Genomic DNA, 13,346 nt, shown 5'->3' with positions numbered 1-13,346 from the left:
ACATGGGCAAGGTGTTGAGCTTGTGTTGTGTGTCAAAGTCACACTACAGGCCCAGGCCGTAGCGTAACGGTCTGGACACCGGACTGGTGATCCAGTCGCAGTGTGCCGCGGGTTCGACTCCCGGACCCGACACGGCCTTTACTGCATGTCATCCCCCCATCTCTCTCCCGTTTCCTGTCAGCCTACTGTCTGTCCCTTCAAAAAAATCAATAAAAGGCGTAAGCCGCAAAAAAATATCTTAAAAAAAAAAAAAAAAAAAAAAAAAAAAGTCACACTACATGCTTTAAGGACTTACACTCCAGTGTCGCTCAAGTGTTGTGATAAAACTGGACACAGAGATGGAGGACAGACCAGTGGCAGTGATGAGATCCTTCTGCGGGGGCGATTCTTCTCCACAGCAAGAAGCTCTCCATCCGTGATGATCTTTATGATGAACAGAAAGGACATCTTCAAGATATATGGGGCGGTGGTGGCTGGGGTAGAGTGCCTGGATGGTAACCGTAAGGTTGCCAGTTCGAACCCGGGCTCCCCCAGAGTTACTGTCGAAGTGTCCTTGAGCAAGACTCTGAACCCCTAACTGCTCCCGATGTGCTGGTTGGTGCCTTGCATGGTTTCCGCTGCCATCGGTGTATGAATGTGTGTGTGAATGGGTGAATGTAATGCACAATCTCTGTAAAGCGCCTTGGATAAAGGCGCTATATAAATGCACCATTTACCATTTATACCTAGTAGGGCTCTACACCCAAGCAGGTCAGTCCCATGCAGGACAGCATTTCGTGTGAGGTCGCAAGCCGCGCAACCCAGATGTTGTAACAACAGGCTCTACGTTCTCGTTTGAAGTCAAATCTTTTCCTTCTTAAGTAGAACATCTTTTCATTGTTTCTCTGTTCTTATTAGGGCTGTTCTTTGTTGCATGTGGTGGTGTGTAATAACGTACTGAGAATACTGCCAATCTACAAGCTTACAATGCGTCACACTGCAACGTGCTGTGAACTTGTAGATCGTCTATTGTCATCGGGTGACACTGACACACCGCACTCGATATAAAATGGGCTCCATCAACCATCCAGAAGACTCTCAGAGTAGAGTTCAAGTACAACCTGAAATGGTTTGTAGTCAAATTGAAGATTAAGCAACATTTCCAAGTGTTGCTCTTTTTGTTTGTGATAAAGTTTTCCTCTAATGATCTACAGTCTTAGATCATGCCAGCGAGCCACGGCGGCAGGAAGAGACCGATAGTTCCAAGTCCACAAACGATGATGAACATCCACAGGAAGATGCGGTCGATCACCATGGCAACATACTTCCAATCTTCTTTCACCTGAGAGAGAGAGAGAGAGAGAGAGAGAGAGAGAGAGAGAGAGAGGGATACATGTCAAAAGTCATCATGGACAACATCCAGGTGTTTTGTTGAAGACATGGCCTGAAGGTCTGTAAAGTTGCCTTATTTCTTTTTAATGTTTTATATGTTTAAAAAAAAGCAGACCTACAAGCTCATAGCACGGCACTCTGTGCCGTGCTATGAGCTATGAGCTTGTAGATCTGCTATTTTAGAAAAATCGGGAAAATGGGTGCACATCTTTGAATATGTATTCTTTCACAGTGAACGTTTTTAACTCCAATATTTGCTTCTGGGGGGGGTCCCTGGAACAACATTTTGAGATGGGGGTCGGCGGCCAAATACAGATAATTCTGGGGGTCCTTGACATGAAAATGTTTGAGCACCGCTGACATAGAAACATTCAGACATTCAGAAAACTGTCAGGATTTAGAATTTAGAAGAATTCGGCCTCAGTCCTAAATGGATTAAAAGTACAACTCTGCCATTATGAGAAGCAGTTTAAAATGTGCTTAATTAATACTTACACTAAAATCAGCGTCCTCTGCCCTCAGGTGGTCTGCGATGTATTGCACCCCCTCTAGAGCGCGGATGACGCTCGGCGAAAGAAGCAACGACGACTCCGACACCATGCTGTCCACCTTGGCCACTTGACTGCTGTTCGTCCTGCTTCCTACCAGTGGACTGCTGTTCGTCCTGCTTCCTACCAGCTGTCTGTTGGGCCCTCCGGGGGCCAGCAGCTCCTGGCGACTCTGGAGGGTCTGGACGCTCTGCTGCTGCTGTGGCGGGGCTGGGGGAGGGGGAGTGGAACCAGGGGGCCTGGGCGACGGCGGACGGAAGGAGAAATAGGACGTCAGCGTCCCCAGCTCCAGGTCCTCGTAGCAGGGGACCTTCTCCCCTCCCTTGCCGTCGTCCCGTAGCCAGCTGGCCGAGGTGCTGAGGCAGTTCCCGCCGTGGCGGCGGTACATTATGGCGCGGTCCTGCCGCCGGCCCACCGCCGCCTCCTGCTGGAGGAGGAGGAGCCTGCGGTGACGCCCGTCGGGCGCCGGCCGCTGCATGAACAGCCAGCGCGGGATGAAGCCCAGGAACACGGTGTGGACCCAGCGGGGCATCTTGTGCGTGCCCGGCGAGCGGTGGTGCACGTTGAGCACGAAGACGGTGATGACGATGGAGAGCGTGACGAAGATCATGGTGAACAGGAGGTACTCGCCGATGAGCGGGATGACCAGCGAGGTGGACGGGATGATCTCGGTGATGAGCAGCAGGAACACGGTCAGCGACAGCAGCACGGAGATGCACAGCGTGATCTTCTCGCCGCAGTCCGACGGCAGGTAGAAGACCAGGACGGTCAGGCAGGAGATGAGCAGGCAGGGGATGATGAGGTTGATGGTGTAGAACAGGGGCAGCCTGCGGTCATAGGGATGGGTCCGATTAATCGATTATCGTTGATAGGACCCGAAATCGATTATGAAAATTAATAATCGATAATCGTTTTTTTTTTTTTTTTTTTTTTTTTTAATGAAAATCTGTTGAAAATGAAAAAGTGTGCCTGGGATGTGTCTGTGTGGCTGCATGACTGAGAGGAGTGTGAGTGGAGATTGCTTCCAATCAAGATACAGGTTTGGAGGATTTAGCAGGTGTTGGAAATGTACCTAATCAGGATGGAGTTAGTAACCAAATGGACCCTATTTAACTCTCAAGAGTAACAATTATTATTAATCAACTACATCAGGGGTTCCCAAACTTTTTTGACTTAGGTACCCAGGGGGGAAGATTTTTTTTTATTTGTAGGGTTCATTAAAAAAAAAAAAGGAAATTATTAAAAAAAAAAAAAAGAAAAAAGAAAGCCCCCCCCCCCCCAAAAAACGATTAATCGATTAATCGTTAATATTGAATTATACAAATCGATTTTCATTTTGGACACATTTACACATCCCTACCTGCGGATGATGAAGAAGTAGGTGATGTCCGGGTAGATCTCGTGGCAGCAGTCGTACTTCTTGGTGTTGTACGTGCCGATGGCGTTGATGATGGCCCACTCGCCGCTCTCCCAGTAGTTGTTGAGGTCCACGGTGGTCTCCACCGGCTCCAGGTCGATCTTGGCCTTGTCGTACGTCCAGGAGCCGAACTTCATCTTGCAGTTCTGCTGGTCGAAGGGGAAGAAGGTGACGTCGATGGAGCAGGAGCTCTTGTAGATGGCGGGCGGCACCCAGCGGATGTTCCCCGTGTGGAACAGGTGCGCTTTGGTCATGTGAGTGACAGCAAATTCGCCATCAGCACTGTGAGAGAGAAAAAATAACAACATTACATTATCCCGTTCTGACCTGAGATCAGATTCTAAGAGTGTCTTCTACAATCCTGATAGTTTCCTGAAAAAGCTATGTTTCTATGTCAGTCGTTCTTCGATTCTTCAAAAATAGCAGACCTACAAGCTATGAGCTTGTAGATCTGCTATTTTTCAATAGCTAAAGCATATCATGATGCTAACGCCGAAAGGGGTTCCCGCCCAGAATGGGTTATGGAACATTGAACTGTAGGCCCTACTGTAGATAAGCAATGAATGATATAATCAATAGTAATACTGTGTTATGTCACACAAATCATCGTTCACGTATCGATTTCATTCAGTCATCATTGGATGTTTTCACATTGCGTATAGCGTGTGTGAAAACCTGGAGGAAGGAATCCTGCAGGGATGAGGAGTTATGGTTTCTACAGGAATAACCTGCTGCAGTAATCAATCAATCAGTCATCTCTACGGCATAATTTAGTTTTTATTTTCTCTCCACATGAAGCTAAGTGATTCATCCCTCTTAACCCATTCTGAACGGGAGCCCCTTTTTGTGTGTTTTAAGCATCATTAATGTTATACTTTAGCTATTGAAAAATAGCAGATCTACAAGCAGATCTGCAAAATAGCTGATCTGGCGCAAATCTTTGAATATATATTCTTTCAGAGTGAACGTTTTTTAACTCAAATCTTTGCTTCTGGGGGGGTCCCTGGAACAACATATTTTCAGATGGGGGTCCACGGCGAATTACATATATTTTTGGGGGTCCTTGACATATAAATATTTGAGAACGACTGACACAGAAACATGGGTTTTTTTTTTGGAAAACTGTCAGGATTTAGTAGAAGGCATTTGTAGAATCTTGTCTCTGGTCTAAACGGGTTAAACTGTGCTAATAGCAGCTGCTGAAGACATAACGATGAGTCCTTATCGTTACCTCTGTCACAGCACACCTTTTTAATTCCATTTACAGATTGTGATAACACAGCAGGCTTGCTGAAGTGGAACTACATCAGCACACCTCTCACTTCTTCACAATCACTAATCTCTCCTGACATTAACCCAGAGGGCGGGATATGTTTATTACAAATAGTACATTTCGGTACAGAGGAGGAGAAAATGTTATTAACCCATTCTGACCTGAGATCAGATTTATACGAGGTTTCCACTGGACACACATTGGTCTGATTAACCCATTCTGACCTGAGATCAGATTCTAAAAATGTCAGTCGTTCTTCGATTTTTCAAAAATAGCAGACCTACAAGCTCGTATCGCGCCACTTGGTGGCGCGATATGAGCTTGTAGATCTGCTATTTTTCAATAGCTAAAGCATAACATGATGCCAACACCAAAATGGGTGCCCGGTCAGAATGGGTTAAAGTGTGAATAGTGCCAATAGCACGATTTTTATTAAATGTGTATTTACAACATGTCATAGGAGTCATCTACACATTGCAGAGCAGCAGATGGATTTATCCACTAGATGGTGCTATTGTCATAGAATCTGTTAAGTCGAGACACATTTCGACCTCAATCTATCATTTTAAGAGTTTCAGAGGCTTTACTGTAAATCTTGCTGTGAACCATGTTCTGTAGTCTGTACTGTACGTGCTTTTGCTTTTATATATTTGGCAAACTTTTCTGTGCACAGGCCGAATACTGTGAACTTGGGCTTGATTGTCAAACAAACCCTTTGAAACAAACATGGGGGGAAAAAAATATTTTTCTCTGTTTGTTATTTTTGATTTAAAGGACAACTTTGTTTTTTTTTTCAACCAAGGTTCATGTTTTAGGTTGTTATTAGAGAAACTAAAAGATAAGTGTTAATTTTCTTTCATTTGTTGCTTTCTTTCGTTTTAGGGATTTTAGCTGTTTTTGACAGGGGGGCGGGGGCATTTGAGCATGGGGCTAAATATGTATTTCTTTACAACATTTTATGGTGATTTATTTTTGTATTATTTACTATAGTCCTAATAAACCACAGGAAATTACATCTGGCCACAGAAGATCACAGGATCTACTGAATGTGAAGGTAGCCTACTGGGGGAAGGCTTATACTGTGTGTGTATAGGCTCAATATGTCAGTTTGTCACATTCAATAGATCCTGTGATCTTTTGTGGTCAGATGTAATTTCTTGGGGTTTATTAGGACTATAGTAAATAATAAAAAAATAAATCGCCATAATATTTTGTAAAAAATACATATTTAGCCCCATGCTCGAATGCCCCCGCCCCCCTGTCAAAAAGAGCTAAAATCCCCAAAACAAAAGAAAGGAGAAAATGAACACTCACCTTTTAGTTTCTCTAATAACAACCTAAAACATGAACCTTGGTTGAAAAAAACTAAAGTTGTCCTTTAAGCCTCTCTCACTTACTTGTTGTAGAGGACGATATCTGGGACCCAAATGAGCTCTGACGGCACCCTTATGGACGTCACGTTATCATATTCAGACGGCTTCCAGCGGAGTTTGTAATCATTCCATTCCTGAGAAGATTAAAAAAACAACTGCCTTTTTATTATACGTGTTGGTAATGCCAGACATCTGGTAAGAATAGACAGTGAAATTGAACATTTTGTCTAATGAATGTAAAAGTGGCATCATAAAGATTTTGCCAATTACTGTCCCAGAAAAATGTCTTTATCAATTCATTCATACCACATTTGTTGTATAGAGGGGTATGCGCATGCTTAAAGTGAGTGGCAAATCGAGTGGCAAAGCAACATGCAAAGTGAGTTTAACGTTGTTTAATCTTGTTTAATGCAATCAGATATGACTTTTCTGTGTGGATGTACTAAAGGGCTATCAAGGCCAGGAAAGTAGTCTTTGCATAACTTCCTGATTTAATGATAAATGGTGCATTTATATAGTGCCTTTATCCAAGGCACTTTACAGAGATTGTGCATTACATTCACCCATTCACACACACATTCATACACCGATTGCGGCGGAAGCCATACAAGGCACCAACCAGCACATCAGGAGCAATTTGGGGTTCAGTGTCTTGCCCAAGGACACTTCGACATGTAGACAGGAGGAGCCGGGATTCGAACCGCCGACCCATGGATCATTGGACGACCATGATGTCAATGACAATGATGATGTCACGCGCATACCCTAGTCTACAGCATAAACCTGTCTGAGTTCATACCCTAATCTGACATGAATACATACTGAATTGAAGCCAGACACTCTGTTTGCACTCTGTTTGCACTCTGTTGTCTGTTTGCACCACTGCTTTCCAACGCAACACTGGGTGACATTTTTTGCTATTTCTGCTGCTCACCTGTTTAAGCCACACATTAGTTGTCATCATTTGGTTCTTTTCATCCTGAAAGAGAGAGAGAAAGAGAGAGAGAGATTGAGAAGACAGACAGACAGACAGACAGACAGACAGACAGACAGACAGACAGACAGACAGACAGACAGACAGACAGACAGACAGACAGACAGACTAGATGGTGTGAACTCTGGGTGTAGTCCAGGAGAATAATGGAGTTTTGGAGCCCGTTCAAGGCATCTCCAAACATTGTCAGCACTAGCGATATCACTTTAATATCTTGATGGATGTGAGGCCGTCTGGCATAGTTGCTGCTTTGATGGAGCTGAAAGCCTTTAATCTAGTTTTCACAAGTACTTTTTGCTGCTCTATGTAAAGAGGCCATTATGGATATGGTATTGGCAGCGGGGGCAGTTTTTTGAGCAGCAGTGGTTTAAAACAAAAAGTTTAGTTCTGGAAAAAGTATTCAGTAGCAAACTGTGGGAAGATGGGCCAGTATTAAAGTTAATCCTGTACTAGATTATTCTACAATGGAGAAGCTCAGCAGTCACGTACTTTTACCAGTTGGACCATGAAAGCCATTCTACTCCGCTATACTGATTTTACCTTTACAGTAAATGTAGGATTTGAGAATGTTCACCGACTATTAAAATCAACTTAAAGCCAGAGGATAGTTTCTCTCAGTACTGCAGATTTAAACCCAAATGTAAATGTAAATTTAGAGAGAGAGAGAGAGAGAGGGCCCCATTTTCGTCACCGCTAAACCCCTTAACTCTAAACTTCTTTGCCTTTTTGAGTGGTGCAACCACTCCTACAATCAGGAATGTCCGTGGGTATCATGTGGGTATCCGTCATGAGCACGAGTGGTGTGCGCATGCGTGACATTGGACAGAGAGAAGTATGTGACATGGCTGCCACCTGCTGGACGCAAATCCAACTACTGACTGTCTAGGTTCATTGATATCTATAATAAAACTAATCTGACGAGCAGAGAGAGAGAGAGAGGAGGGGGGGAGAGGGGAGTTGCACCACTCGGTTCACACAGGTGTGATTTTCTTTTTACTATTTTGAAAAACATACTAGCCAATCTACATTGACACGTTGTGAGCTTGTAGACTGGCCATTTTAACTATTCAAAAATGTTTTGCAAAATAGTAAAAAAAAAAAAAAAAGGCAAAGAAGTTTAGGGATAAGGGGTTTAGCGAGCCCTCGAGTAGTACATTAGACAGCTTCAGCTGAGATGGTTCATGATTTCAGTCATGGATATATACAGTAGATATACTCACCACATCAATGAGCTGTGCTATGGACAGTCCAAACTTGATGATGACCACGTCTGAGATGTTGGACACGGGTCTGGACCACTTGTTGTAGCCCACAAACAGCTTCTTGAACAGGTCATCCTCAGCATGAGAGTGGGTCTTTTCATAACAAAAGACTGCATGGGAGTAAGAGTTAGTTAGAAAGAGTCAGTGTTTTATAACACATGAAACACGCACGCACGCACACACGCACACACTCACGCACGCACGCACGCACGCACGCACGCACACACACACACACACACACACACACACCCAGTCTTATGCAAATAGAAAAAAGACAATTCCACATATTTTACACATTCCATAGACATTCAGAGTTTCCGTTCACTGCTGGGAAATAATTTGCATTTTTGGTTTGAAAGAAATAATTTATATTATTAACATATATCCACATCTATTCCTGGAACTAAATGGAATTATAGGAACCCATTTTACCGCACCATGTTAATATAACATGGTTATGGAGAAGAAAGAAAAAAAAGTAATTAATATTTGAACAAAAGCTCCTCTGGTATTTTGACATTGAGGTCATGTGGGCTTGTGTTTTAGCCAACGCGTCTTTCCTTAGTAGCCCGGTGGCAATTAGTTGAAGGGAATTGGATGACGCAGCATGAAAAGAGAGCGTGCAATAGGGAGGTTATTAACCTATTCTGACCTGAGATCAGATTCATACGAGGTTTCCACTGGACACACACTGGTCTGATGAACCCATTCTGACCCGAGATCAGATTCTAAAAATGTCAGTCGTTCTTCGATAAAAAAATAAATAGCAGACCTACAAGCTCGTAGCGCGCCACTCGGTGGCGCGCTATGAGCTTGTAGATCTGCTATTTTTACAATAGCTAAAGCATGACATGATGCCAACACCAAAATGGGTGCCCGGTCAGAATGGGTTAACCGGGATACGTTAGAATGATATTGAATAGAACAGAAATTGAGTCATGTGGAAGACAGGCATAATAATGTAGACATTTGGAACTTGAAAGATGTGTAGCATTAAGTCATTTAGACCCGAGGACGGGTCTACAAAATGTCCTGACAATCCTGACAGTTTTCTGAAAAAAACCTCATGTTTCCATGTCAGACGTGGTTCTCAAACTATTGTATGTCAAAGACCCCCAGAATTATATGAAATTGGCCGCCGACCCCCATCTGAAAATATGTCGTTCCAGGGACCCCTCCAGAAGCAAAGATTTGAGTTAAAAACGTTCGCTCTGAAAGAATATATTCAAAGATTTGCACTACATTCTCACGATTAAAAGAAAAATAGCAGACCTACAAGCTCGTAGCGCGGCACTCGGTGCCGCGCTATGAGCTTGTAGATCTGCTATTTTTAAATAGCTAAATCATAACATAATGCTTTAAAACACCAAAAGGGGCTCCCGCTCAGAATGTGTTAAGTCTTATCTCGAGACCACTCTTTGCCTACCCATTACCCTTCTAGTTACTAATCCACTATGGCAAGCCAGGCTAACATGATAGAGAGGGATATAACAGGGCTGAAGGGCATTGATGTGATGTGAGCAAGCTGCACTGCATATATATATATACTGTATATACTGTAGGTACCAGAGCATATACAGTATGTACAGTTAACACTGCATATCTTAATAAATCCTTTCTTCATTTTCGTTTTCAACATATTCAGCAAATCCTTTGATCTCAGCTCCCAGCATGAGTACTGAAAATGTGAGCATGCAGGGCAGAGCAGCAAAGGTGAGCAGGCAGACAGTAGCATGTTAAGTAGTATAGCTTACAGCTGTTACTTAAAGGACAACTTTAGTTTTTTTCAACCAAGGTTCATGTTTTAGGTTGTTATTAGAGAAAGTAAAAGGTGAGTGTTAATTTTCTTTCATTTGCTGCTTTCTTTCGTTTTAAGGATTTTAGCAGTTTTTGACAGGGGGGTGGGGGCATTCGAGCATGGGGCTAAATATGTATTTTTTTACAACATTTTATGGTGATTTATTTTTTTATTATTTACTATAGTCCTACTAGACCCCAAGAAATTACATCTGGCCACAAAAGATCACAGGATCTATTGAATGTGACAAACTGACATATTGAGCCTATACACACAGTATAAGCCTTCCCCCCAGTAGGCTACCTTCACATTCAATAGATCCTGTGATCTTCTGTGGCCAGATGTAATTTCCTGGCGTTTATTGGGAGTATAGTAAACCATAAAAAAAGAAATCACCATAAAATTGTGTAAAAAAATACATATTTAGCCCAATGCTCGAATGCCCCCGCCCCCCTGTCAAAAACAGCTAAAATCCCTAAAACGAAAGAAAGCAGCAAATGAAAAAAGATTAACACTCATCTTTTACTTTCTCTAATAACAACCTAAAACATGAACCTTGGTTGAAAAAAACTAAAGTTGTCCTTTAAAGGTATATTCAGTGATTTCACTCAAAGAACCTTAGGTTTCGTTTTTGGCTGGGACCCCAAAGCCTTTCGTCCAATCAGGATAGAGAGTCAAAAACGAAACCTAAGGTTTTTTTTTTTTTACCCCCAGGGGTTAACTGGGGGACAGGGAGGAACTCCTTATATGGTCAGCTCACTCTGTAGTAGGGAGGATTATCACAACAAAACAAAAAAAATAAGTGATATTTGAATTAAGTGAAATCACTGAATACACCTTTAACTTAACACTTGTGTTGTGTGGCCCCTCTCCTCCACACCTTGCTGTAATGTTCCAAAAACATTTCATATGAAGTCTGTACACAACTAATCGTACAGTAAAAACATTTCATATGAAGTCTGTACACATAACTAATCGTACAGTAAAAACATTTCATATGAAGTCCGTACACATAACTAATCGTACAGTAAAAACATTTCATATGAAGTCTGTACACATAACTAATCGTACAGTAAAAACATTTCATATGAAGTCTGTACACATAACTAATCGTACAGTAAAAACATTTCATATGAAGTCCGTACACATAACTAATCGTACAGTAAAAACATTTCATATGAAGTCCGTACACATAACTAATCGTACAGTAAAAACATTTCATATGAAGTCCGTACACATAACTAATCGTACAGTAAAAACATTTCATATGAAGTCCGTACACATAACTAATCGTACAGTATGCATTGCCGATAGATGAAGGCTACTGTATCTTTTTCTTCTTCTTCTTCCTTTCGGCTTTTCCCTTCAGGGGTCACCACAGCGAATCATCTGCCTCCATCTCACCCTGTCCTCTGTCGCCACAGCGAATCATCTGCCTCCATCTCACCCTGTCCTCTGTCGCCACAGCCAATCATCTGCCTCCATCTCACGCTGTCCTCTGTCGCCACAGCCAATCATCTGCCTCCATCTCACCCTGTCCTCTGTCGCCACAGCGAATCATCTGCCTCCATGTCACCCTGTCCTCTCTCGCCACAGCGAATCATCTGCCTCCATCTCACCCTGTCCTCTGTCGCCACAGCGAATCATCTGCCTCCATGTCACCCTGTCCTCTCTCGCCACAGCGAATCATCTGCCTCCATCTCACCCTGTCCTCTCTCGCCACAGCGAATCATCTGCCTCCATCTCACCCTGTCCTCTGTCGCCACAGCCAATCATCTGCCTCCATCTCACCCTGTCCTCTGTCGCCACAGCCAATCATCTGCCTCCATCTCACCCTGTCCTCTGTCGCCACAGCGAATCATCTGCCTCCATCTCACCCTGTCCTCTCTCGCCACAGCGAATCATCTGCCTCCATCTCACCCTGTCCTCTGTCGCCACAGCCAATCATATCACCCTGTCCTCTGTCGCCACAGCCAATCATCTGCCTCCATCTCACCCTGTCCTCTGTCGCCACAGCCAATCATCTGCCTCCATCTCACCCTGGCCTCTGTCGCCACAGCGAATCATCTGCCTCCATCTCACCCTGTCCTCTGTCACCACAGCCAATCATCTGCCTCCATCTCACCCTGTCCTCTCCTCTTCTCTCACACCAACTAACTTCATGTCCTCTTTCACTACGTCCATAAATCTTCTCTCTGGTCTTCCTCTAGGCCTCCGATCCTGCCTGGCAGTTACAACAACGTCTCTACGTGTCCAAACCATCTCAGTCTGGCCTCTCTGGCTTTATCTCCAAAACGTCTGACATGCGCTGGCCTGTCCCTCTGATGTACTCGTTCATGTAAGCTAATGTATCCTCGTGCATATGTTTACTGGTGATACACTGTGTTTGATTGGTGGTGATACTGGTGGTGATACACAATTGTGTTTGATTGCTGATTGCTGGTGGTGTTCTGCCCCTCTCCCCCCTCATCAAACTTTTTTTTTGGTCAAACCATGTGACTCCCATTGGAAAAGCATTGTGGTGGCCCCAAACAAAACAAAAGAACGACAAAACATTTGCTTGATTGGTGTTTGGTACGTGTGAATGAGGCCTTTGGAATGTATGCAGTGTTATCCACTTCACAGGGAGGTTCATCTAACTCACTGACTGACTGTGCTGTGTATCCACTTCATAGGGAGGTTCATCTACCTCACTGACTGACTGTGCTGTGTATTCACTTCACATGGAGGTTCATCTACCTCACTAACTGACTGTGCTGTGTATTCTAGGCACGATTTGGGGACAAGTGTGACCAAAATAGACAGGAATCCCTCCCCTCTGGGATTAACGTTCAACTCCTCATCAAATGTAATCAGATTCAATTACACACATCGTTACTTGCTGGCACTAAATTGCTGCTGCTAAAGGAGAGGTGAGCTAATCCCTTCAAAAGCAAACAAGTGAGTTTATATTCTGGAGTCTGTCAATCTGTGAGAGACACTGACGGCATAAACAATTAACAGATATATTTTACCTGAAGCAAGTGTACCTGTATATTGATATTGTTGATGTCGGGCAAAACCCCCCCTCAAATTTCCATACTTTAAAGTTTAAATGAATGCCCTGTCATGCTACAGTCTCACACAAAAGTAGCAAAAATAGCAGAACTGAAACCTCAAACCGTGTTGCATCGCGACACATTTTGAGCTTGTAGATCTTCTATTTTTGAATTTGAATCCTGAAAAGTAACACCTTACCAGTAGGTCGGACATAATGGTTTCCAACCGACGGTAACAATGTATCGGAGTGTGATTTAATTTGTCCTTTATC

At 43.4% G+C, this 13,346-nt stretch overlaps 1 protein-coding gene across 1 annotated transcript; it reads right to left on the bottom strand.

Moving 5' to 3' along the window:
- Positions 1-806: 806 nt before the first annotated feature.
- On the bottom strand, positions 807-6,946 carry chrna2b (cholinergic receptor, nicotinic, alpha 2b (neuronal); the record flags this gene model as incomplete). The annotated part of the gene is made up of 5 exons (XM_083791031.1): positions 807-1,321; positions 1,867-2,746; positions 3,280-3,618; positions 6,007-6,116; positions 6,917-6,946. 5 exons carry the CDS (start codon positions 6,944-6,946, stop codon positions 1,196-1,198), a joined length of 1,485 nt encoding a protein of 494 aa, XP_083647157.1. The 3' UTR covers positions 807-1,195.
- Positions 6,947-13,346: the final 6,400 nt, after the last annotated feature.

The sequence above is a fragment of the Protomyctophum parallelum genome (genome assembly GCF_964188405.1).
Source record: "Protomyctophum parallelum genome assembly, chromosome: 19".
Lineage (NCBI taxonomy): Eukaryota > Metazoa > Chordata > Actinopteri > Myctophiformes > Myctophidae > Protomyctophum > Protomyctophum parallelum.
Note: the sequence above shows the minus strand (reverse complement) of the source record. Positions and strands in the feature narration are given on the sequence as shown.